The 27,307-nt window shown below is 37.7% G+C and overlaps 1 protein-coding gene and 1 long non-coding RNA gene across 2 annotated transcripts in view; one reads left to right on the top strand and one right to left on the bottom strand.

The window, feature by feature from the left end:
- Window positions 1-5,912: 5,912 nt before the first annotated feature.
- Window positions 5,913-27,307, top strand: part of LOC133847368 (laminin subunit alpha lam-3) — an 84,737-nt gene continuing 63,342 nt past the window's right edge. The window contains 2 exon segments of the mRNA XM_062282357.1: window positions 5,913-7,216; window positions 26,592-26,941. Of these exon segments, the coding sequence (XP_062138341.1) occupies window positions 6,763-7,216; window positions 26,592-26,941 (804 nt within the window). The 5' untranslated portion in view covers window positions 5,913-6,762.
- Window positions 11,068-14,416, bottom strand: LOC133850826 (uncharacterized). Its single transcript, XR_009895708.1, has 3 exons — window positions 14,288-14,416; window positions 14,112-14,222; window positions 11,068-11,474 (listed from the first exon to the last, which is right to left on the bottom strand). It is a non-coding gene; the product is annotated as an uncharacterized LOC133850826 (long non-coding RNA).

Genomic DNA, 27,307 nt, shown 5'->3' with positions numbered 1-27,307 from the left:
AGCTTGAGTATCTTGTTCGGTCTGTGGGTGACCTACTAAACGCCTTTACTTGACCCCTTTTCCCGTCTTCACTTCAATGCCAGACTTTGATTGCGACTCTGTCTCTCCCGTCACGCAATGTTGCTCCGTTCTGGGCGTGCTTCAGCATTTCCCTTTCATTTGACTTCGCAGTCACCAAGCAGAACTCATGATAGACAGAACAAAAGTTATACTCAGGGTGCGCTAATTTCAGTGATTAGACAATAATACGATCTGGCCAAATTATGGATCCTCAGAGATCGACCACACAAACGATTTGATCGAAAGAATTCATTGAAGATGCAGAACTTTAAGGACCTCAATGCACATATGTATGTACATATCAATTTCGCGGTCAACAGATTCTAATCGAGATGTACCTAGGGTATTTTTTCAATGAATAAAGAAATCCCACGAATAAAAGTGTTCGTTAGACATATCTGAAACAAGTAAGAGTGAGCTCGACTGTGAGATACCCGCTACTCATTTTGAATAAAAGCAATACAACATGATTCTTAAAATATACCAGAATGATATGTCACAAATATACTTAAAAACATATCAAATGGTATATTTGGTATATTACTGCATTAAAAATATACCATAGAGTGTAAAATATAGCAGATTGTCAGCCAAAGCAACTACGACCATTAGTGGGTGAATTTTCCCATACCAAAGAATTTATTTAATAACTACGACACTTTTTTCTAATGTAGTACTTCAGTGATATAGCAAATATGGCCTCAGGTATATTTAAGTATTATAACAGTATATTGTTTGGTATATTTTAAGGATCATAACGCATTGTTTGCTTTTATTCAAAATGGATAGCGCGTATCTCATAGTCAAGCACACTCGACTTCAGCTTATATCACTTGATTTTAATTGTAGAACAGCCATGAGATACATACATACGTAACTGCATTTAAGCAATCGGTTCAATATACAAAACCGTCTTTAAAGTATAAAAATAATAAAGTATCATATAAATTGAATTTTCCCTTTTAACTCAAATAATCTGTAACTCAATTTTAATTGGTAAGTCAAATATAAAATGCTGCTCACATATTGAACCCTTTTGGTAACAGATGCGCAATGTTTAATTAAATTACAGAAAGTAACGCCTCCAAACTGTTGATGCCACTCTGATTACAATCTTCTTGGCCGGTTTGCCTTGGGCCATTAATGCATTTAGAGCCCAGTTATTTCTATGTGGAACTAAGCGTAGCCACAATTATAACTTAATTTTACAACATTTTAAACGCTTTGAGGCGTAATCATATTAATTTATCGTAAAACTCTCTAATTAGTGGAGCATTCAAAGCGCCGCCTGATTCACAGCTGGTGGCTATAAAATAAAAACCGAGTCCCAGAACAAAAAGGCGTTACTACAAATTTTCCAGTGTCAAAAATCAAAATGCGATGCATGACACTTAAAAGGTCATAAACTTGTCCGAACCCCTTTTAGAATGACCGTCAACAGGGCTCTTGAGTTCTGTTTGTTGAACTGAAAAATTAGTAAACACATTTCATTCCCATAGGGTGGTCGTGATTGTGGTCGACTCAAGAACCTTTTCACTCTGCCCCCTCACCAAAGAAAAACAACACTTAATTATGAATTCTATATGCATAATTTTGTCATTTCAGAAGAACAAATTTTTGGGGCAGGTTGCGGCTGCGCATAAGAAGAGAAGTGAATTAAAGGAGTCGAAGATCTTGAAACGATCTGAAATCTCAACTATTCAGTATGCGTGGACATGTTGCATGAATACAAGTGTCTAGGCAAACAATTGGAATTGAGAGACTCATGTATCACGTATTTATGGAGCATGAAATAAAGTTAATTGGACATCAACTGGAATTCAGAGCGAAGATTGAACGTGTTATATAATCTCAACAATTCTGAGAATAATTTAAATTGATTTTTAACAGTTTGCGAGTGTACAAAAATGTATTGTATAATATTTAAAAGCGCCCCATGAAATCTTTATTGAATTTTAAAAATTCTTTTCTAAGAAAAGCTACAGAGGTACAAAGCATTCTAATAAAGTGCCTCAAACTTGGATTTCTGATACAAGTATATCAAGTAGCTGTGACTAATGAAGTGATCACCATGAAAACCCCCCGAGAGAACTGTTTTTACCGCTAGCTCTGTGACCAAAAATACGAATGCATCATTAATCTTTCAAACTCCTTGGGCAATGCCATAAAAATATTTCCTGGAAACCCAAAAAACAAATGAACATTGCGAAGAGAGAAGTAACAAAAAAATGCAACCTTGTTAGCACTTGGAAGTCTGAGCTGTGCACTCGATTCACCCACAAGAAACTTGCTACAATTTACATAACAAGACCAGTTCCCAAGGCGAGAGACAATCAGTGGCGCTAAAAAAAAACTGAAAAAGAAAACCAGAGCCTGTCAACATGTAATCCATCAAACAACAGCGTTCAACATGTGAGGCAACAACTGGCTGGCAGTTGCAACAACTGTCCGAAGCATGCAACATATGTATGTACATACATAATGCTAGAAACAAACAGTTGAGAACTGGCAACTGGCAACTGGCAACTTGTGACTTGCGACTGGAAGACCCCATGGGCGATCGAAATCAATTTGGCGCTTTAACACACGAACGTGCCCCCATAGATGACACGCCCACCGCCTCTTTTTGTACAGCAACTGTGCAACTGTGCACCAGACCCACAGGAATTGGCAGTCTCGGAGATTGCGCCTCAGCTTGCACCTAACTCTAATTGGGCATAATTTAAATTCCGCTCGTGAGCGCCATGAATTGTATTTAACGTTTTGGCGCTTCCAAAGTTGGAGTCGATATCCATCCAGAGACTGTAAGACTCGATGGCATTGGCGGTAAATTTCATTTGATTTTATTTCGCTTTTTTTCTAACTTAGTTTTTTAGTTTCGGCTACCGCAAGGCGATTGCGACCAGAGAAACTTCCTTATTTGTTTGGCCAAGCAAAAAACTTCTTTTATTTTTGTTTTCTCTTTTTGGTTTCCTCCCAATTCTCGGCTCGGCTTAATTGGTTTTGCGCCTACAGAATCGTCGAGAAGTTAGATGCCTTAGTTTTGATTAGAAGGCGGCTATTAGAAAATTGAATACACGAGTTTCGACTACTTAGATTCCATTCGAAAGTCGCAGTCTAAACAAAGATTGTCATCTGGTAAAATGGTCATGAAAAATTACATCACAGTTTGCTAAGCAAAACGTGCACTATTCAGTGGGTCACGAAAGGTTTCAAGCAACTGAAGGTCTCTTGGTTTGCCAAATAATTAACCTCAAAATTATTGTTGAACTGTTTTGCAAATATTACTGTTTAAATTAGTATTTGCAACACAATTTGTAAGTCCACAGTCCAAAGGGTAAATACAATTAATATTTAAGATAAATAAATTAACTATTTCGTATAATTTTTATAAATTCACATTATTGTCTGTAAAATAATGTTGTAAATAGCATTTAATCTTAAATAACAATCGTCACACAAATACAGCACTTGAAAATAAATACATTTTTTTAAGGTTTCGTTGCAGAAAACAAATTGTTACTTTTTAGTTCGATGTAGAAAGTAAAAGAATAATCATGGATTTAATCCCAATCACAAACCTGACTATATAGTATCTGGATTTTATTAGGAAGATCAATTAGTGTTTGCCGCGAGATCTTTACGATATTTTAATTTGATTATTTAGAAAACTCACTTTCAATTACTAACCTAAAACTAAATGACAATGCCTATGCCTTAAGGAGGCTCTCTAATAGTCTGAAATACCATTGCCTACAGGAAGTTGTCACACTCCATCAAGAAGCGATTCTAACTCTATTCACGTTGCAGCCGGGCATTCCGAGAAACACAAACTCTTTTGCTGCTGCGATGCCAAGGCCAAACGTGTCTCTCTCTCGCTGTCTTTGGCACTTGCGCCAACAATTTGTAAGCCATCATTTCAATTAAGTCGCATAAATCACAGAGAAATCAGCAGCATCATCATCATCATTATGGTCATCATCGTCCTCGTTATCCTCAAGTACAGAGAGCACTTAAACAGGCACTGGGCATGCGCACAACCTACGCAACCTCAAGGTAACCGCGGAGAGAACCTTTTCTCAACTCGTTCGAGCTCATTTCATTTGGTAAACGAACCAATTTAAACGGCGCATCGGCATCGGCAGCCTGCAAACGATCAAGAAGACGACGAAAGCGAAGAATACGGAGACAAAGGGCCGACAGACTTAATCCTTGTCATGACCGATACCCTGGAGGGGGGAAGGAGAGACACAGAGAGACGCCTGGCAATTGCAGCAGCTCGTGAAACTGCTGTTTCACGCTTCGACAAATGCCCTTTGTGCTCTGTGAGGAGTTGCAACAAATTGCGGCAGATACTTCTCGTCTTGCCTCTCAACATGTTGAACTTATTAGGCGCAGCATTTCGACAACGAGGTACGAGTATATTTATGTAACTGCCACGAATTGAGTTGCAAATAGCCAGCGGGGCAACTTATAACGTGCGCCACTGCAACTGAGTGGCTTAAGTATCTTTCAGATACTTCTACATGGATTTCAGCACAGCATCCCGAAGGCGGCGTTAAGTATCCGCCATTCGTTGCGGATCCATCACCTGCTGCGTTGCCGCGTAAAAAAAACACGAGCACAACAAAAGCACCGCAAGGATAATCAGGAATGACCCTTGGCCGGTGCTCAGTCTGTTTTGTCGGTCTGTTTGTTATGTTTTTCTCTTGGCCCTAACTTGCAACTGTCAAAATGAATTTCAAGACAAACAATAAAGTGTAAAATGTGAGACAACAATGACAGGAGGCTCAAGGTGCGGGAGGTCATAACAAAATGTTTTTCTTTCGCGCACCGGAAAATCCCATTGAACCCAATACGCATGTGTATCTTTGAAGTACCTGTAAAGTCACTCGGCAACAGGTAAATACCGGCATTCTAACTAAAACGCCGGCACGAGAGAACTCAGCTGGGCGAAAACCAAGAGCGAGCCAAAAGAGTATTAAATCACTTGTGGAACACAAGTTTAACTATAAATTTTTATAATATAGATGCTTTCGGAAAACTGAAGATGATCTATAGAAGATTTCTTTTAAATTTTTTACTTTAATTTTGATTTTAAAGGAAGAAAGTAATAAGAGTTCGTTAAATGAAACCTTCGGGTTGTTTGCATTAAATTCTCGAAAATAAATTCTCTCCGCATCGAGAGATCTTTAATAAGGATAATTCTAAGGAATGCCTGTAATTGCATCACAAATAACACGAAGGAATCGAACAGCAATACGTTCCACAAACTCAAACAACACAATTACATTCCAGCTTGCACTCAGCACAGAACATTTGGCTTTTTTGCGGCTAAAGTCACAACATTGTTTAATGGTGTAAACATCTTTAAAGATTTACCATGCTGCTCAAAAAATATATAAATAATAAATAAAAATAATTGAGATCAGTAAGATAATGATGAAAATAAACAAAATAAAATAATAATAATAATATTTTGAAATCGCGAGATCAAATTTAACAAATAAGAATGTAATTAGTACATATTAATCAATAAACTAAAATGAGAATATATACTTACATATTTTAATGGTCCATTAAATTAACAATTTAATATGAACACAATCTACAAAGGCATGTCTGAAATAAATTGAATGAAATATAAATAAGAGATAAAGACAAAATGAGATAATTTGAAGGAGCATAATATATTTTACTGCTTTTGTATTCAACACGCAATCACGTGTTTGTTTCTTTTTATAATCTAGCCGTATTTTTTACACCAACTCACAAGTTGGCATCACTGAGTGCAACGAACAGGCAGCACGATCGCCAAGCCGGCACGAGCGTTCGCATCAGTTTCGATTTGACGGTCGTTTGTGTAGGACGTAGATCTCGCTCAAAGACCGAAGCGAAGAGATCGTCGAGTGTTCGTTCGTTTTGTGATCGGTTCGTCTCGGTGAAAGAAAACATCTCGTTCTTGTTGTTGATACTGTGGTGCGTGTTTATGTTCTTCTTATGGTTTTTTATTCTATTCCTGATAAATAAGCGTGTCATAAAAATTAGCTCTTGCAGTGATAATACAGTGCCAATAAATAAATGCGAAATTGCTTTATGCAACGCCACAGTTCGTCTTTAAATACATATGTACATCTGTCTGTCTATATGTATTGATATCATTATTTTTTGCTTCTTTTGCGTCGAGGATATACGAAAATAGCCAGAGAAAAAAATTTGTCGCTGTCGCCGTGCAGGGAAGTGCGAAATGTGCGTGAAACGAAAATAAAATTAAATAGCGCAAAAATTGCAGCAAATAAAAAAAAGAGGCGAAAATAAAAGATTGAAATGTTTTTAAATACATATAGAAAGTTGAGTTTGCGATAGAATTTGCATACCAAGTCAAATAGAGTGCCAAAGGAAATGTGTAAAGAAATAAAATAAAATACAAAATCAGACAAACGTCGCGTCATCGTCTGACAAGCGGAAATTGTGAAGAAAATACGAAAAAAAAAAGAGAATTACAGAAATAAAAAGCATTAAAATTATGAATGAAAATTCTTGGAAATGGGCTGTGTGAGTGCGCGATCATTTTGATATAAAAGCTATAAAAAATCTTAACGAATACAAAGTTGAAGAAATAATTAAAGTTCCCAAGTTCAAAGTCAAGTCGTTAAAATGCTCATTTGAGTTGTGTTACAGCATTTGTTGTTTTGTGTCACAATGAAAACCAGAAAGTTCTACAATTGCCTTCTCTGCTGCCTTTTGCTGATCCTGTTGATGGCCATCGATGGCCACTGCAGACGTCAGGGACGTCAGGGCAAGACCAAGGCACAGACGAAGCGTCTTCAGATCTTCTCACCTGCACAACTGCTCAAGGAATACAATTCCAGCGATAGCTATGCAGCCTCCTCCACAATGGATGTGCTCGATGAGAACATTATGTCCTGGACAGGAGTTAGGATAAAGGAACAGAAACCGACGACGACGACGGTGAAATTACAAAATCCTCGCCGTCGCAAAACTAAAAGTGGCCTCCTCATCGAAAGTAACATTGCCGAGGAGCAACTGACAACAACTTCCGCAGAGTTTGGTTCCAGATCTGGCAAGAAATCCGCACAGCAGCGACGTCGCAATGGACGCCTCCAAAGACCCAACAGCAAATCGAATGCGAATGGTAAGTCAAAGCCTCCTCTCTAACTTCTTTCCTCTTAACTATCGGGGGTCTAATGCCCAGCTTGGAATTGCATACTAAATATGGCTTTGATCGATTGTTGCGCCTCAAAGAAGTCGATCGTTGTTCGGCTTCCTTGTTGGTGTTGTTCTTGTTCTTATTTTTATTCTTGTTGTTGATGTTGCTCTTCTCGTTGTCGTGTCCAACGTGTCTTGCGTCCATATTTGGGCGCTCAAGTTGAAAGAACTTTCATGTGAAAGTTGTGACAGGAGGAAGAGATTTTTTTTTCAACTTATTTATTTTTTCTTAGCTTTTTTTTTGTAATTCTATACATTATTACGTGAGAGGTCCAGTTATGGGCCAGCTATGTTGTCGTTGCCTTTGTCGTTGTCGCTGTCTTGGCTCCAGATGTGGTTCTTTGCTTGCTCAGTATTTGCTCTGCGTCTTTGTCTTCTGCTGCAGCTGTGTTGTGAACTTTGCCTATTAAGCGTGCGATCTGCATAGTTGTGTAGCTACTTAACGCACCAACAACTTTACAGATAAACTTCATTCCAAATGAACAAAAAAGTTTTAACATTAAACTTTGATATCAACAAAATAGATAATTTCATAAGAGCGATGAGCGATTTATAAATTATTTTAAAATTGTATTTAATTTCTTCCTAATAAAAATAGTTATTGAAATTGATGACAGTTTTTTAGTATACCCAAACAATATCCCAATATTTTCTGTCAACACAAATTATTGTATTGTTTTCAATAATTGCTCAACAATTGAACCCATTGAAAGTAAAGGCCTAACACGATAACCCAACAAATGCACAAACTGAAAACCCAAAAGAAAAGCAAATCGAAAACAATTTAGAATGTGCAGCACTTAACCGATATAACATCTGGATTTGTTTGTGTGTGTGTGGGTGTTTGACAGTCTTTGAGACGCACATATGACCCCAAACTAAGAGCACACCAAAACAACTGAGAACAACAATAGCGCCAGGCTCTAGTCTCAAGCCTCGACTACCTACTCTAGGTCTAGTTCTAGTAATTGTGGTCGAGCCTAAAGAAGATGCCGTAACAACAAACTAACAGCAACAGCAACAGCAACAACAACAACAACGACAACAGCAAGAACAATGCACACAATGGCCAATTGTTGAGCATTTAGAAAACCCTCTTGAGCATATAATAGATGGGCCAACTGGGACTGAGACTGCGTGAGTTGTCGTTACTCGTAGTTCGTAGCTCGTAGTTCGTATCTCGGAATATGTTAGACAGGAACCGCAACACGCGCTAATAGGAACATGTGTTCAACTCATAGTTCAGTTCGGTTTGGTTCGGTTAGGTGTTGACCAGAAGAATTCCGGTGCACATATGGCAAAGTCTGTGGTAGGGTTATAGAATTTCAATCTGGACGTGTTGCACTTTTCAGCCCCCGCCTCCGACGCTGTTCATAAAAATTAAGTGGCTTATCGTGTTGTCTACTGGCAACGCCGAATCGTTTAAATTCGTTATGCCCTAAACCAATTTCTCGCTTGAATATGCATTCTTCGGTCTCTCAAGACACATGCTTATGACTTGCTAATAGATGGGCCTTAAAACGACGAAGCTTCTTACAAAGTTGCGTGCCGATATGTTTAGGAGATGATAATTTGAGGACAGAGGGCTTTTATGATAATCGCTGGTTAATTCTGACGAATGTTGATAGCTGTGCTACCAAAACATGATTGACCAAGTCTGATAAGGTTTAGACTAAGAGCAGTTCTCTTCAAAGAATTCAATTTTAGTAATCATTTCTAAACGATCTGTAACGGTGGCAATGATTATTATGATCGATCAATGATCTATGCATTTCAAGACTTACTAGTCTTAAAGTCACTTTTTGATATTTACAACAAAATATATGAATATAAAAACAAAATTTAAATGTGTTTAAAAATAAATTTGGAAGCTGCGAAGTCTGTAAAATACAAACGTATACAAACATATACAATTAAATTCAAAAATATTAAAAACATAATTTTCAAAGTATCTTCTCTTCAATTTTTGTTATTTTATGTTCTTAAGAGGACCAAACGAACTTATTTCAACTGTATGTCCAACCTCCTTCACATAATTGAGAAACATAGCAGTAGAATGATTTAATTGATACCAGTTCCATTATTATTCATTTATAAATATACACCCAATTTACAGTGTAAACTAGACTGTCAAATGAATCGGTTTTTTAAGTCAAATTGAATTGCAGCAGGAAACAACTTTCGAGCAAGTGATTGAAAATGAGTCTTTTAAACGGTTGCTGTAATCATTGCAAATCAAATGCATCAAACAGTTAAGTTAATCAGTCAATTGTAAATAGATTCAGCGAAATTGTTGAGTGCAATTCAAGTCTTGGCAAAGTCAAGTGGGCTGCTTTGGGCGATGTGTGAGACAGCGAGACATAAATGCGAATTGATAGAGCAAATTATTTGCGATTAAACGGCGTGTTGACTGTTTATAAAGCCAAACAGCGAATTCAACAGCTAATGGCATTAATTGATTGATGACTTGTTTAGATTAGATGGAGAAAACGAAAGTTCGTGAGCGCTCGAAATGGGTCACCAAAGGAGCTACAAGCGAAGAGATAGATTCGTATACTGATACCGATACAGATACAGATACATTTACTGAAAGCTACAATGGCTACTGAATGATTGAGCCACGCCGACGTCGCTGCATTTCCGTTGTTTCTGTTTCTGTTGTTTCTGTTGTTGTTGTGTGTTAAGCCATGCCTAATCAACACACACGCATGCACACTTTAAGAGCTCATTAGTTGCTTCGGCGTGGTTATAGATTCTTATATACATCGCGCGATTCCATAAGTCATGGCCAACCTCTTTCTCTCTCTCTCCTATCTAAAAGATATTTACACAATCCATGCTGGAAAGCTGTTGCTGCTGCTGCTGCTTTTGCTGTTTGTCCATCGGCAAACTGTTTGGAGAATGCATTCTTCATTGATTTTTAACGCGGCTTTTTTTTGTTTGCTTCTTGTTAACTGCATTACACAATGCATCCAGCATAACATTCAACATACGAGTTATAGACAGACAGCACTCCGTAGTGCTGGAAATTTAGATTTGTGGGAAAAAAATGCCGCAGATCTCCAACTGTTTCCCTTTGCCACTCGCCACTCACCACTCGCAACTCGCCACTTGCCTCTTGCTAGCTGTCATTGACTTTTATTTGTTTTTAATTTTTTATTGACATGTGAAGTTGTAGAAGTTTAGTGAACTTTACTGTTGGTTTTCTATTGCCTTTTATGCTTAATCTTCGTCTGCAAAGCGTGAAAAGCAAAAGTTGCTGTTGCTTTTGATTTTTAGTGTTATCATTTTATTGAGAAATTGTTTTCTACAAATGCATTGATCCAAAGCGATTCGTAGAAGCTAAAGTGTTGAAACTCTTAAGCAGTTTATTCATGAATGAGTAACGAAGACGGGAGTGCTCAATGGGAGCAGAAATATTGGTTAATATGAGTTGAAAAACAATCTTCGTATTTAGATACATAATATAAATTAATTCTTGAAATGGATTCTTTTTCTGTCCGTATAAGCACGTATTATTAATTATTATTAATTATTAATTAATTATTAATATTTCTGCATATTTAGGTGCGATCAGATACAAATTTTAGAAGTTATTTAGAAGAACTTTTGTATGGTAAAAAGTGATGGGTATAACATAGTAGCTGAGAATATGATATATTTTGTACTCTATGGGTATATTTTGAATGTAGTACGTGGTATATTGATATACCAAATATAATTTTCGATATATTTTAGTATTTTTGCGGTTGTCTGCAAATGGGTAGCGGATATCTCTCAAACTAGACTTTCCTACTTGTTTTAATGAAGGAATTATTGTTTTAAAGATTTATCAATTTAGGGCAATTTGTTCAAAGTGCACAAAACAAAGTGTTCGCAATTTCCTTGAACATTTAAAACTGTATTTTCCGATTCCGCAAAACCCTTGTAAAATAAACATAATCGTCGGCTTCAATTCCAATTATTTTACATGGGCTATAAATCATGCTTATCCCCATTTTCTGCTGGATTTCACAAGCAATTTGTGGTCCAGACCTTTGTTGTGATAATTTATTTAAATGCAGTTTATAGATCATTCGGATTCATCTGCGATTCAAGCGAACACCTGGCCAGCACACCTGTCCATCTGTCTTTTGGTTGCGCTTGCTGAACGGAAGTGCATAATTCTGGAAGACAGCTGCCAGCTACGGCAATGTTGCATACACAGTTGCCAAAAGTAGATCAGAGAGGAAAAGATTTAATCAGTAGATGAACCAAAAAAAAATAATAAAGGATTTACAACTGTAATTTGGAATTTTATAAAATTTCTGGAATATCCCAAAAGTTATATGATATGGGGGCGGTCTCAATTGGGGAAACACATGTCAAAACTCCACAAAAACAATAAACATCAGCAGCAAGATGATGATGATGATGATGATGATGACGACGAGGAAGAAGAGGATGAAGCAGCGGCAATTGGGAAACTCATTAAAAATAAACAAAAGCTGCGAGAACACAATGAAGTACAGAGTTCAGTTGAGTTCTGTTCGGTTATTGTTAGACACAGGGTTATTTTATACGGAAACCCAATACACATCCCATACAAATTGCGAGCGCGCTTTTGAAGTGAAGTTCCAATAAATAAACCACTTAAGAATATAAAACTAAAGGGCAAGCAGGCATTTAAAGTTTTATAGATCACACTCTCTAGCCATATATAATAAAAGTAAAATTGACTAGCAGATACCCTATTTTTAGCGTTCACAAATCTATACTAATAAAATTTTCATAAAAACACAAGCCGTAACTTTCATATTTCTCTCAAAGAAAACATGTTGTAAATATGTTGAAGACATTTGAAATTATCTGTTTTACCTTTATGTTCTTTTAGTATGCATAACAGGGTATAAAAAAACGAACACACATCAGAAAACGGCATGTAAACATTTTGTTGGGCATTCATAAATACAAACACGGCGCAATTTGTAGTTGTAGTTGTAACTTTTATAAACAAACAAAAGTCAAAAACACCAAGAAACGAAATAATCGAGTTACAACTTCGCGCTGACCGAGAAGACGCCACAAAATGATCTATAGAAATGAGAAAAAAAAAGGAAAACTCCCAAAGTGGAACTCTACGTGGCGCTGTTTACATAAATAAGAACATCATTTTGGTTGGTTAGTCGGCTGGTTAGCAATAAACTTATGCTTAATTGCTGGCAGATATCTGATGGTTCCAGGCATCTTTGAAGTGCCCCCAACTGGTATGCGTATTCATGCCTCTCCAGGCAATAAATTAATGTTATAGACCAGCGTTTTGATAAGACATTGACGCCGCCAGTCAGACGGCGGAGTCATCCCTCCCTCCCTTCGCTCTCTTCGCTCTCATTGACCCTCTCGCGCTGCCTTGGGCCACCGGAACATTTAACGGGTCAGCGGCTGTTGATGTGCAGCCCGTGGAAACAACAAATTCGTAGCTCGTTAGTGCAGACACTTGAGATAAGAGATGGAAATGCAATGCTCGCGCTGTGATTGAGGTTGATGCTTGCCGTAGCATCAGCCGCAGCAGCAGTTCCAATAAATTCTCCCAGGCCCCACAAATTCTTGAAATTGGGTCAATGAAAGAGAGCATCAGTGCCACATGGTTTTGTAAACTACCAAATGTGCTGATAATGATCATAATGCACGTGAATTGAGACTAGATTGAGTAATCAATAAGGCAATCTCCATGGTATATGTTTGAAGAAGGAGCCATAACATACTCAGAAGTCGATTATCAACTATTCAAATATCTCGTGAGTAGAAATGTGAAAGGGATGTTGGAGGATAAGAGCACTTGGGCACTCTCTTCAATTTGTCCATCACTATGAGGTATTATCTTTTATCTTTCACATGATAAAATAACAATATTCAAAGAAGAATATTTGTGCACTTCTTGTAAATTTCTTCCTTGATTGATAATGCATATGGAGCTAAAATTCGATTGTTTATATTTCAAAATATATTCTTGTTGCACTTTTAAATCTTCTTTCTGCCTCTTCTAGAACCTCAAATAATCGCAGTTCTACAACAGTTTACTTGTGTCTCATGCCATCCTTTTTATTTCAGCTATCAATGCTTGTGTTTGGCTCAACTTTTTTTTCTTATCTTGCACCTCAGTTCAGTTATCAACTCGCAACACTCATCAATGTCAGCGTTGTTGTGTAGCGCCTACATGTTTAACACTATCATGCTATAGTATTTCCTTTCGTGTCTCTTCTTCTGCGGCGTCTTTATCGAGCCATTTGTCAATATTTAAGCTGATAAACGATCATTGATCGAAAGCTACAACGACTGTCATTGAACTTCATTGATAAATGTCGCCTTGGCGACAGGTTTTTCTCGACTGCATTCCACCGAGAGTCGAGTCAAGTCGAAGTGCCGAAAAGTATCGAGGTGCGATGCAATTGATAAGCTTAACACACAATCCATTCTCCGGCTGTGCAGCAGGCAAAGAACTTCTATATCATTCCCTATATCAGATTACACTCTTTAACCTGTTTCTTGTAACGAACTCAAATCGTAGCAAATATTTTAGTAACAGACCTTTCCATGTTCTTGCCTCGCGCTTCTCATTTGCTGATGAAAATATTCTTGAATTCTGGGAAGGGAAACGCGTGCTTACAATTGCCCGGAAAATGCAGTTGTGAGAAATTTGGTGGGGCGAAAACACTTGAAAGTTCTGTATAAATATTTTGTAGAGGGCAAATCGCTGCTGTTCCTGTCAGAGACTAACACTAATTATGCTTTATGTTTGGGTGCTGAAAGAAGATCTTCGAGTCGACAAATTGTTTATTTACCTTCAATCTGTGTGGTTGCTTCCCTTTGAGCATGCGATGAAAGCTGCATAAAAATGACTTGCAGTTGGAGATCTTCTTTCTTTCAATTTATCAGTCAAGTTGTTGGTGGAGCTGGGCAAAGTGTTGATATTAATTCGCGTAAATGCAGAGGATGTGATTTTAGTAGGGCATTTTACTCTTTGATCAGATTGCTGTGCAACATCTGGAGTTATATTTGAATGTCGGAGTTCATAGAACATGAATCTTTTTGATTGTGCACTTTGTTCATAATAAATATTATGCTTCTTTATTGAAATTAGAATTTCGTTGTACAATTTATTATACACGCTAGCCATAGGGTATTATATCTTTGTGACTGTATGAAATGAAGTTAAGAAATATATTTGTATGGGTGTTAATTGCTTTAGCTAACAATATGGTATATTATGTAGTTTATGGAATATTTTAATTGTAGTACAATAACTATTTACCAAATATAATCTTCCCTTTTCGTATTTTTGCAAAATATTAGTTAGGTATTTTAGGGATTATAATACTGTCGCTTTCTTACTTGTCTTTAGTTGTCCACAATTTGTATGAAGATTAACGAATTTATATTATTATATAAATTTATACTACATATTGTTTAGTAGTATACATTTACGTTAAAACTCTTATAACTATGCTGTACTTAATGTTTCCTACAGTCTTTAAAAAAGAGTATACCTTTTTATTAAAACTAAAACATAATTTTTTGCTCACTTAAAGAGTGTTCAGAGGAAACTAAATTGAATAATTTTTATAGACTGAATTTGTTGTATATAATTCCTTATACTGCAACCAGTTTAATGATGCGCATGATTTGAATAAAAAATGTATTTTTTTCTTAGATCTGAAGTGCATTTATCACTTTCGCTGCTGTTGTTATAGACTCGTAGTGAATCATCAATCAGAGACATATGACCTCGCTGACAACATTTTGTAACTTTAGTCTGCAACTTCACTTGCCTTTCTGGGTGTCTGTCTGTCTGCCTGTGTGTGTCTGTCAGCCCGCCTGTCTGTCTGACATTTGTACAAATGCGCCGACAATCGGCGACAACTTTTTCGCCAGTCTATTTTGAATACGCTACCAATGTGGTTCCCCCCAGGGGGAGAGAGTGTAAGGGGAGGGACTGGCAATGATGGAATTTCCATCAACATGCAGACGATGTACAGACTATTTACAAGCTGGAAGCAAATGCAAAAGCACAAGAGAGGCATACAGACAATCAGGCAGATAGGAAGCTAGGCAGACGGTAGTACGGGTAGATGGATTGGATGGATGAATGTACTCACTGACTGAGTGACTGACTGACTGACGGACAGATGATGAAACGTGCCTTTACGCATGACTCACGCATCGGGTGCAGGAAAATTGAGTTGGGAGAAAATGAAATGAGAAATTTGCACAAAACTGAACTCAGCTGTTGAGCTGGAGTGTTATCGAGTTAACACGCCCCTCATGTGGGCGTTGACGCACACTTGTACAATATTCACAGGAAAACATCACCAGGAAAATGCTCACAAAGTATTTCTATTAAAATGCCAAACTGAAAGAATCGCAGGATCCACTCGACTAGCAATCACTCTGTAAGCAGATTTAACATTAAATTGATTGGTAATTTTTTAAGAGCACATGAAAATATTTGCCAACAATATTGACATTAAACAAGTTCAAAATACTTGTAAAATATTCTAAATTTAATACAGAAAATTATTACTAAATATCAACAGATTAATACAAACTAAATTAGACTCTCATAAGCAATTAGTACAGGGTATGGCAAGCTAAACTTGCTGTCAAATCACCAGAGAAATGCACGACAAAACAAATTGTCTACAGACACGCGGCGCAGACACGTTAAAAGCTCAAGAAGCTGGCAATGAGGCGGCTGCCAACAGACCAGAGATCAGGTTCAGCTTCAGCCGTAACAGCAACAGCAACAGCTTTAGTTTGAAGATACAGATACAGATACTCACAGCTGGAACCGAGAGTGTGGAGATGCTGCAGCTGTCGACTGCCGTTGGCGGCTTTTGCTTTCCTTTCCATTTTATGGCTGCGGCAGGGAGTGAGAGTCGGGGGCTTTTGACAGCTTCTCGAGATTTGTCTTTAAAAGGATTGAAACATTTGGGACTGCCATGATTAGTGTTCTAAATAACGCAACTGTCGCCTTGTCAGAGACCAACACCAATCAATGAGGAATTGACACGCGACATGCAAAGTGATTCAGTTGGCCGACCATCTGATCCAATCCGATCTGATCCGTTTCGACGCTTGACAAATTGCTTAATTAATACGCCTTGAAGGCGATTTGTAATTGTTGCTATTGGAAACCTGTTGCCATTGTGACATCAAAAGCCAAAAAACCGACCAGTTTCTTTAATTAAAAAATCTGAGCTGAATACTTAAGTATATTTTGCACATGAATTGAAAATATTTCAATTTATTATGATGCAAAAAATTACGTCAATTTATGCGCAAATTTTGTTTATGAATTTGCTGTGGAATCCTTGTGAGTGGATTAACATTTCAAACATTGCTAATGTATGTTAAAAATAAGGAAATAATTAAGATGTAAACCACAAAGTTGCAACCACAAGTAAGATGTTATTAACGGGTAATTTCTAAATGAGCTTTGGGAGTAATTCAAGTCAAAAGGAGTAAAATAAATTGCCAAATAAGATAATTTCATAGACATTTGTTATTAGATGGGTACAAAAATAAAAAACAATAATAAATAACATTAATCTTGTACTCTTAGATGCATGATTTCATTCATTTATAAAACGAATTGCGCTAGTCATTAGTAATTGGGTAAAAAGTGGGTAAAAAGCTTCGCCACCCATAGCTAAACAGTTACAAAAGTCAATTAGAGATGGAAATCTTTAATGTGGCAAAAACCAAGTTGATCTCAGCTTGCTGTCAACTTGTTCAATAAAGCGTTAATTGCTAATCAAAAGCAGCATTTTTGTGACGCGACAGGATAAGCGCTTATCAAATTGCATTGATTATATAGTATAGTAAGTATGCAGTTGGCTGACAACTGGTTAGCTTACTTGCTTACTTCGTTGAGGCGATAAAAATTTGTAAATGGAAAACAAACCAGGCAAGAGATACGCATCATCATCGTCGTCATCACGATCGTTACGACCATAAGCATCGTGATCGTTGTCGTTGTTGTTGTTGTTGTTGCTTGGCGACATCAACGTAAACAAGCAAATTAACGCAATTTTCTTTCGATGCATCGACAATTAACCAGCGACAGCTGACAACTATTACGGATTGCATATGCCATAAAAAACACAATGCAATACAAAACATTGTCCAAGACTATGAAACAAAAAGGCCAAAACACACCGACTGTTGGCCACATCTGGCGGCGCCATCAAATGGCCAATGCAACTCGACTGCGGCGCCTGAAGCATTCGTGGGTTGACTCTGGTGATTTTTGTCTCCTCCGGCGGCGCCTTTTTTACAGCCAAAACTAACACGCTGGCGCGTACGTACTAATTAAATAGTTTACAAGTCAACTTGATTGCACCGGAGGTGGTGCCTCCAAGAGTTACAGAGCTGCCAGCCAACTATTTTGACCAAAGTTTGTCCAGGCCTGAAGATTTATTATAAGCCAGCTTCAACATTCAACATATATCCTCGAAGTATTGCCAAAAGGGGTGTGACCAAGATGTAACATTTCATTTTTATGACTATTTAGTCCGTCTTGCAATTTTAAAAAGAATTTAAAATGAAATGGCATGAGTTGTTTATAGATGTGCAGTCAATTTATGACTTAAGAGATTTTAATATTTGTTAATTAAAGTACAAATAAACACTATTAGAGCGTGCCTTTCAGTCAATAACTCCCACTGAGACCAAATTTACAGGTTTAACTTTGGGGCGGATCGAAACGCTTTTATAAACTTGTTCCTGGCAGCAAAAAAAAACTCTTTAAGTTTTATGTCTATTGCAAATGATTTGTTTATTGCTGATCGTGTACAGCATGTGCCATTAATGGCTGTCATTTGGATTACCCGCAGATTTTCAAGCTGACCGAGCGACCCACTTAAATGTTGACTTACCTCCTCTTAGCCAGAGCTGCCAACTCGTTAAAATCCACTAAAGTTTGATCATGCTCGTAAACGTAATGTTTTTATTGGCATCTGCAATTGATTTGTTCGCAAAGTTGAGTGGCAAAAAAATAGAAGAGTTAAAGCTATTCTCTCGATCAATTTTCACCAATAAAAGTCAGGCATCAAGGCAATAAAACTTTCTTCGAAATTTTCAATATGCCATAATGCAAATTAAAGTTTGCGTTTTTAGGGAAATAGAAAAAAGAAAATAAGGTTGTGAGGTTGTAGAAAATCAGTGCGATAACAACTTAAAATAAAAGTATAAATGTTATAAGCTAATTTAATGAATGAATATCTATCTGAGGATTTGTGATAAAAGTATTTCTTGAAATATTTCAAATGATATACATATATAAATAAATGTATATGTATTTCAAAATGAATTCCATTTGCTGCGAATGACGAAAACTCTTGTATGGAAATTCCTGCTGTACAGAGAAGTCTGTTCAAGTCTGCTGATATAGGATTAACTTTGCTGTCTGGAGTCTAGACGATGTCGTCGACTTCCTCAACTCCCTGTTAGATCCCAGCTAAGTTGTCTTCCCGTTTGCTGATGGGCTGACTCAGAGTTTATAAATTTAATTATGACATTTTTATGCGAGGCTCGCACACGACCACAAAAAAAAAGGAAAAGAAAAGAAAAGAAAAGAAAAACACAAAAAGTGCACAAGGCAAGCGCATTTATTAATAAAAAAGTGACAGCTCATGACAAATTAACAGCTAAAATGAGTGAGCCCAAAATAACATAACATAACATAACCAACGCAATGGACTGTGGGCGATTTTTGTGACTTGCGACTCGTGGCTAAGCTGAGAGAAATATCAGATATCCAATATCAAAGTCTTAAGCTTGCCCAAAACTCACTGAGACGTAAATAATGAGTGTTGATATACATACGCTACGCTGAAGGAGGCCCAAAAACTGCGCGCATGTGCATTTGTCTGAACCAGTGTTGGTCAACGCAAGTAAATATTTGTCAGTGGTCCGAAACGACTTTGCTGCAAATGCATTTCAAGTGATTGGCAAACACGAAAAAAGCTAAATTTTAAGAGTGCATATAGAAAAGCATTTGGATAATGGACATTTCGACGCCTTTTCGTGCACTTAATGAATGAACGGGACCGACAAAAGCGATCGCAATTGTTCGATAAGAGGTTTTTTGGGGGCCTCATAAATCGTGATAATTATCGCGGCAAGTGCAGTTGCGCTCTATGAGTATGGCCGAAAATTATCGAATGTTCAGCGAAATGTATATTCGTGATGTTGTGCCACTTATTAAATTATTAAATAAACCGCTAACCGAACAGAGATCTTTGAAGATTTCCTCGCCAATGCCTCGCTTTCAGCTTCAACTTATTTCGCTTGCCAGTAGCTTACACAATTTCGATCGCAGATTAGATAAAAACTCAAGTGCTTTTGGCGCTCGAGCGAAACAAGTCGCTTAATTAACAGAGGTGACGACTGACAGGCTCGGGAGACTCTGGAGACCAGAATACCAGAGACCGAATGCACCAAAGCAGTGCAAAGCTTTGCCAGTCAGTTTGGCTTGGTTCCTCAAGACTTTATGTCAACGTAGGCGCTTCTACAAAATGAGTTAATTTATGTTCGCCGTAAAAAAAAAAGTGATCAAGGTGAGACTTGTTTTGTTGGGATGTCAAAAAATTGCATTCTGAAGGTGTTAAAAGCATTGAATATTTGAGATATTAAGGGAAATCAATAACACCTTTCTACAATTTTAATTTCTTCTAAGTTCAATTAATAAACAAAGGGTATTTTATTTTTAGAGATTAAAAGAAACACAAAACATAGAGTATAACTATATAAGCTAGAGCTTAACTGTGAAGTAGTAAATCATTGCTTAAAATTCCTGTTAATGAGTATTAGTTTTTTGGTTAAAACGTATTGATTGCTGCGATGTTTTAATGTATTAATAACTACTTTAGTTGTCAATCAAAGTCGGTTCTTGTTTAGTAGTCAATAAATACAGATTTCCGTTCATTTTTTATTATTTTGCCTTAACATCTAAGACCTGAACTTTCTCATTCAAACTAACATTCAGTTTAGACTAGACAAATGTAGCTGAAGTTTATCATATCTCTACGATATATCATAGATTCTTTTTCTGTATTATCTTAAGCTTTAGCACACCAAATATTCAAAAGCAAAACCTATCTTCTCATGACCCATATATTGCTTTGAATTTCCCCTAAAATACTTAAGCCCAAGAACAAACGAAAGCTCACAGCTCAATTAATTTACTTTATATAAAGTTAAAACATTGTGTGAACATAAATCTATTGAACGTATGTTCTCACACCTCCATTATTGGAGTAGCCACCCAATGTGCAATGCACAGCACTTGAATTAGTCTCGCTGTCTTTGGTCAACTCCCTCGACTCGAAAGCCAGAATGTGGCAGCTTGATTGTGTTGTGAGTCATCAAAACAACACCAAGTGGCAGCTACCAGTCTTCAATACCAAATCAAGCATTACTTGCATAACCCAAGCCAAAGTCATCGACCATCGTCATCATCATCGTTATTACGTTGCTGATCATCATCACTGCGCTGGCATGCATAAATATTTTTCTAAAGCACAACTTGAGCTTGAGGTTGGGGTCGGGGTTGGGGAAAAGAGGGAAGCTCTGCATCTTGGGGACCACTTGAGCCACAGCGCTGTCAGAACGCCGGTAGCTGCCATGTGTGTGTGTGTGTATGAGTAGACGACGTGCTGGACATGTGTGTGCTTCTCACTAGTTCTCATTGTCGAAACCCGTCGTCTTCTTCGTCGACGGTTTGCAGGCAGCTTTTCTGAAGCACCCACCGACGGTTAACGGGCAATGTGCAGCATCCACTTTTGGAGACGTTCCCGGTACGGCTTTCAACTCACTTGTTGCTGTTGTTGTTGTTGTCGCTGTCGCTGTCGCTGTCGTGGTTTGCAGTGGTGCGCTGATGCATGTCCAAACATCCTCAGTTCTGGTCAGTTTGATGGTTGTGTTCGTTGGTTCTTGGTTCTTGGTTGTTGGCTCTCCAGTCTCTACGTTCTACGTTCCTTCATTTTATTTCTTTTCTTGGAAATGCGTTTGTCGCCTTGTCCGTCCGTTTGTCCATCGTCGGTTTGCCGTCTTGTTTGTCAGTTTTGTTTATTTGTTTGCCCGTTTTGTTTATTTTCAATAAATATTTGACATTTGTCTAGGCATTTTCCCGAGCCCCCCCTCAGCCATTCGACCGTTTGGCGGCCAACACGGCGCAGGTACATTAATTTTTCAAGTAGTATCGCAACCTACCAAACCCGCCCATTCTAGCATCTCGTCTCTGCCACCTGCCACAAGTCCCAGCAGAGTTTTGTAAGCTCGCTGCTGCAATCTGCTTAGCCAACTTGATGCATTTTTAAAGCCTCTCCTTTCTGGCACCCATCCTCAATGCGGATGTTTGATTTGAACTTTTTGTTCTACTATACATTTGGTTGCGAAAAATTTGTTCATGGAAACTATGTGACATTCCCAGCTGAGTGTTGAATTTATCGCTTTACTTCACTTGCAATCGGTTTGAAATGCTAAGCAAGTATCTTTAAATATTTCACAAACTTTGCATAAGTGGTAAAGTAAATTCTAAAACTTGTGCAATGGTGCATATGTAATATACATACATTGAAAAAGATGTGTTGAGTAATAGTCACAACTTGACGGTGTCAACGACATTTATTTGTAACACATTTTCAGCACTTCCTGTTGCCAGCAACATTCTAGTTCAAGAATTGGAAAATTCAAGAGAACTACTGCTAAATTTATTTTTGCAGTGAAATGTCGAATTGCACAGAATTATTTAATAAAAAACAAGTAAGAAAGTTACTGTAGAGGGACTGTGAAACACACGTCGTAAAAGCAAAACAGTTCGGTATTATTGTTAAAATATACCAAATTAATAGACCACAAAAATACTAAACAAAATTTACTTTTGATATATTTATATACGGCAACTAAGACTAAAGCAGCATACTAAAGTACTTATTAAATAAATTCTGCAGTTTTTATCTGATCGCATCCAAATTCTCTGAAATTATAAATACTATTGTTATTATTATAAGTGCTAGCTTTAAAATTGCGGTAGTTATACGATTTTTGGTATTTTGCGGGGGCAGAAGTGGGCGCGGTTTTTAAAGGTTATGCAATTTAAAATTGTATAGTTAGTACTCCTCCCTATTAAATTTTCATATATAGTCGGCGGCTAGTGGCTTTAACTTAATTTCTTTCGTGTTTCCGCCCAACGTATAAATTTTGATTACTTTTCATTAAGTGCAGCACCGAAAAGTAAATTCCGCGAAATTTGTTCGTCGCCTCAAAGTTTCATTAAGTTTTTAAAAGTGCTGCATCACCGAGAGGTCCAATGCCAGCCATTGTCGCCATTTGTAATTGAGCCGTTTTTGCATTTTTTTTTTTGCCTTTTTGCTTTTGGTTGTAGACAGACTGAAAAGTCAAGTCGAGAGTTGCGAGACGCCTCGCGCAGTTTTGGTCGCCTATTTATGGCCATATTTTGATTGCTCCTTCGTTTGTTCCATCATCCATGCATTCGAGCAAAGCGGCCAAGCAACCAATCCATCCTCCAGTCGAGTCCGGGTCCAGGTCCAGCTCCAGCTTCAGCACCAGACAAGGCAGCAACGGTAGCCGAGCAGCCTGTCAAGTTGCATAAAGTTTGTTTTCGTCACGCTGCCGCCTCGCATGAGACTCATCAGCAACGTCATCGTCATCGCCATCGTCATCAGCTATGGACCCATGTGGTGTTTTTTGTTTGCCTTTCCTTTACTCGTTTTTTTGGCCAGCAGCGATTTTTTATTATTATTAAATTTTTGCTCGCTACCTCGTGGGGTTCGAATGTCGTCATCAGACATTTTGGCAGCTACTTTGGCTACCGAATTTGATTTTTTATTCGCAACACTTTTGGCCAGGTCAGCGATGCTGCAGCGCCTGGTAAATTAGTCATGAAAAAATTGGCAAAACAAACAAATCATCGAGCATCTCAACCAATTGGTTGCCAAGGAGAACGAGTACGAATTGTAGGCAATTTGGCAGTTTGGTATTCTTTGAAGTTCAACAACTTGAAATGACTTAATAAGCAGGTTGCAACTGGTAGATCCAAGTAATTTCTACCAACTAGATTGGTCGACTGTGCGCACTGTCTGTTTATATGCATAATTGGCCCCTAACAAACAAACGAGAGGAAGCCAACCTCAAAAGCAAAAGCATCAGCAAGCAGGCAGGCAACTGGAAAGCCCAATCGAATGCACAGCTGCGGATGAGGACCAAAAATAGTGAAAATATTTTTGTATTTTATGCGCCGGTCGATATGAATAAAATGCTGAAAACAGTAAAATGCTTTCAACTATGCAACAACAACAACAATACAGCCACGACAACGTGCAACAACAAACAACAGCTGCTGCTGCTGATGATGATGATGCTGCTGTTGCATCCAATGAATGCTGCATGAACTGCAGTCCACAGACTCCAGACACATGCGTGTGCCCATAATGGTTTGTAATTAATCAAAACGAGAAGCAATCACTAACTCCAATCTGCAGCACTCCAAATACTCTTCTCAAACTTCAAAATAAATCGCGTGCTTAAAGAATAAAAATTAGTTGTAGGGAGGTACGCAACCGAACTATAATAATATATATCTTTGTTATATTTTCGTATTAATTAACAAATTTAACTTAATTTGGAATACGCTTTTCGAACTTCAAACGCGAAATATTTCAATAATATTTTAAGTTTTCTTACAATACATAGAGAATACTTAATTCTAAATAAAATAATCTTGCATTTAATAAGTTAGTATTGCTATAACATAATTTAATGGATTTACCTGCTTTCTAAAAAAATAAACGGGTAAAATATTGTATCTGAATATATCAATATCAATATCTTAATTTATTCCTATAGTAAAATATTGTGAAATATAAGAGAGATGGAAGTATACTTGAGACATACTTAATAACACACTCATATTACTCTGCGAAGATTAGAGAAATTTCGCGCTTATTCTATTGACCATTTCTTGGTTATTTCTGGCTTGTGGCTTCCTCAGTGTGAAATCAATGTTATGGATTGTTTACCTTATTGGCTGGCATTGGTGCTGAGTGAAAATTGCTTTAATAAAGTTGTCTTTTACAAATCACTCAAACGGTTCATCCATGACATTATTAATACGAGTTTTCTTTAGCCTTTTCTCTTCCATAGCCTCGTAGTTTAATTCATGCTCGACGCCGCTTTTGTGTTAATGTTTTATAAATATTGCCATTCAATTTGTCAAAACATTTAATCAGCAAAACTTTTCTCACTTAAGCTGTCAGCGCATGGAAAACTTGCCCGAAAAACATGCCCCATGTAGCCAAGGGGCCAGAGGAAAGATACACACTCGACTTCGTGGATTTAACTGCTGTGCTGTGTTGGGTTTGGGTTTGGGTTTTGGTGTGTAGTCGACTGGTGTCTTGAGTCTCGAGTGTAGAGTGGAGTGAAGTCAACTTTTTGGCTACCGCAAATTTGTTATTTGTCAAGACATTTAAATGCCATTTGCGTGTAGCGTTGCATTTTGACAGCTGTCGATAAATTTTCTTGGTTTTCCGCGTTTTCTCACACCTCTTGCCCTGGAAATGCTCTGCTCAAAGCGAATTTGTTTAACATTTTCTTTTGACTTTCTACACATTTCATAAACTCATTTCAATAATTACAGACTGTTTCTTTTTTTTTTCTTTTCGTGGTTTTATTTTTCACGGCTGTCTTCTTGTTGAAATGAAATTAGTGTTAAGTGAAAGTGATCTGAGTTTCGAGTGGTTTTATTGCCTTGCGTGTTAGCTGGTCCAATTATTGATAGCTTTAATAAGCACTTCGGGAATAGATGTTTCTATTTAAATTGGCCGTGTTATTCGGGAAGTGGTAATTGTCGGTAATTCACACTAGTTACTTCAATAAACCTATAAAATACTTCCTATTTCATTGATTTTGATTGCAAAGTGCTAGATTACGAACTGTTGTTTTTTTATTGATTACTTAAATTAGAAATTGTAAAATACTTCTGAAAAGTTTTCCTATGATCACTGCACTAAATTTGCACAAAATAGTTGAACTTTTTAAACTCATCAGTTACGAGTCAGTTAACTGTTTTTGAAAGTTTTCCCTTGCCACACTTTAAGACATCAAATATTTGGAGCTTCTGAGAAACTTTGAAGCCTTGGCTCAGAAACTTATGTGCAATTTCACAGCAATTACGTCAACGTTTTTGCGTCGGACAAACAAAATGCGAAAAACTTTTTGTTGACAATTGCCAAAATTGCACATGCTGATACAACAACAACTAGAAATACACTTACACACATGTGACTACTTGTAATAGAAATAGCAACAATTTCAATTTGAAGCCAGTAGTCGTAAGAAACATGCAAATCGCATACCAGGTCAACATTTCAAACTTTGGCTACAGCTGCTACCAACTGCGCTGAACAGCGATAAACATTATCTCGAAAGTTGCCTTGTTTGGCTATCTATCTGCAGATATGTACGTGAGATACATTTTTGCCTTTAAGCTGACCAATCAATACGAACACTGAGCCCAGAGCAGCTGTAGCTGTGATTTATGGTCATTGCTGAGCTTGTTCTTGACTTGTTCCAGCAATTAATATGATTTACATGGGAAAATCTGTCAAACGCATAAAGCGACGCTCTCGGTGGGCAGTTTATAGAGTATGCATATAGTTCTTGTTAGAAATTGCATAGCGCAAGCTATATATGTAAATATCTATTAATGATATATCGAAACTGCTATCGACTTGAAAGCTAAGTGAGTCGGTTCCACAGTCATCCCTCAAGCTACGAAAGTATTTATTATGCTTGTCTGGTACAATACTTAAATATATTCTATAGGTTCTCTTAAGTTTTGTTTAATTTATTGAAATAGTTCGTTCGTTAATTCTCGATCGCGGAACTACGTTGTTTAATTAGCCGTTCATCGTTTGATTTCGTTCAAAGCTCGTTTTCGAAAACAGTATGATTTTCGATTATTTGAAACCCCATTTGTTTTAGTATACTATTATTTTTATAGAAAATATTGTTCCATAAATGTTAAAATTTGTATTTTAAGTGCGGCTACATCAGTTCAAATAGCAAGACGATAGTGACAACCAACTGCAAAAAAAGTTTAATCAAAATTGAACATATGAACTAGACCGAACTAAAGATCAAAAGTGAACAACTGAACAAGAAACCATTAAGGAGTTAGCTTATTCAGTTCGTTACGTAATTTTCACTATATCACTAACTTAATTTTTATATTTTTTCAGCTGTGCGTGATCTGAACAGCCAACAGGCGGATGATGTTAGTGCTGGAAGCCCAGGCGGTCTTTACCCGCCCGTTTTCAATGTCGCTCCACGTGCCGCGATAACTGTGAATGCGACCTGCGGCCAAAACGGCGCCGAGGAATACTGTAAATTAGTCGATGCATATCCGCATCGCAAGTGGGCCACGCAATGTGGCACCTGCAATGCCCACAGCTCTGACCGGGCCAAGCAGCGACCCATTGAGTCGCTTATTTCACCCGGCTCCAGCTTCGAGGAGAGCTGGTGGCAATCACCAACACTGCAGGGTGGCCGGCAGTATGAGTATGTGACCATCACATTGGATCTGAAACAGGTGAGACTTTTGACTGTGCCATAGATAAACCCCCGCTCCCCCCTAAGTCTGAGTCTGAGTTGAGCTCATGTGACAGCGTAGCTGTGATCCAGTTTGTAATTAAGCCGATGACTTGTCACTCATTTACAAGCGATTTAACGCCAGTTCCATGATCCATCTGTGCCTTGGGCTTGTCGCTGATCATTAGACTATGCATGAAATATGATCACAGTGGGTTGGATCGGGTTTTTCCATCTTTTTACCGAGACCGGTCACTAGGTATTACATTCTAATGCTCAAAATGGCAAACATAAATTGGCTGTGATTGAGTTTTGATTAAGTCGTATCGTCTTACAGTCTTTTCTTTGTGATTGGAAATCGTTTCCG

This window comes from Drosophila sulfurigaster, chromosome 2L (genome assembly GCF_023558435.1).
Source record: "Drosophila sulfurigaster albostrigata strain 15112-1811.04 chromosome 2L, ASM2355843v2, whole genome shotgun sequence".
Classification (NCBI taxonomy): domain Eukaryota; kingdom Metazoa; phylum Arthropoda; class Insecta; order Diptera; family Drosophilidae; genus Drosophila; species Drosophila sulfurigaster.
This window is presented reverse-complemented; position numbering and strand designations above follow the sequence as displayed.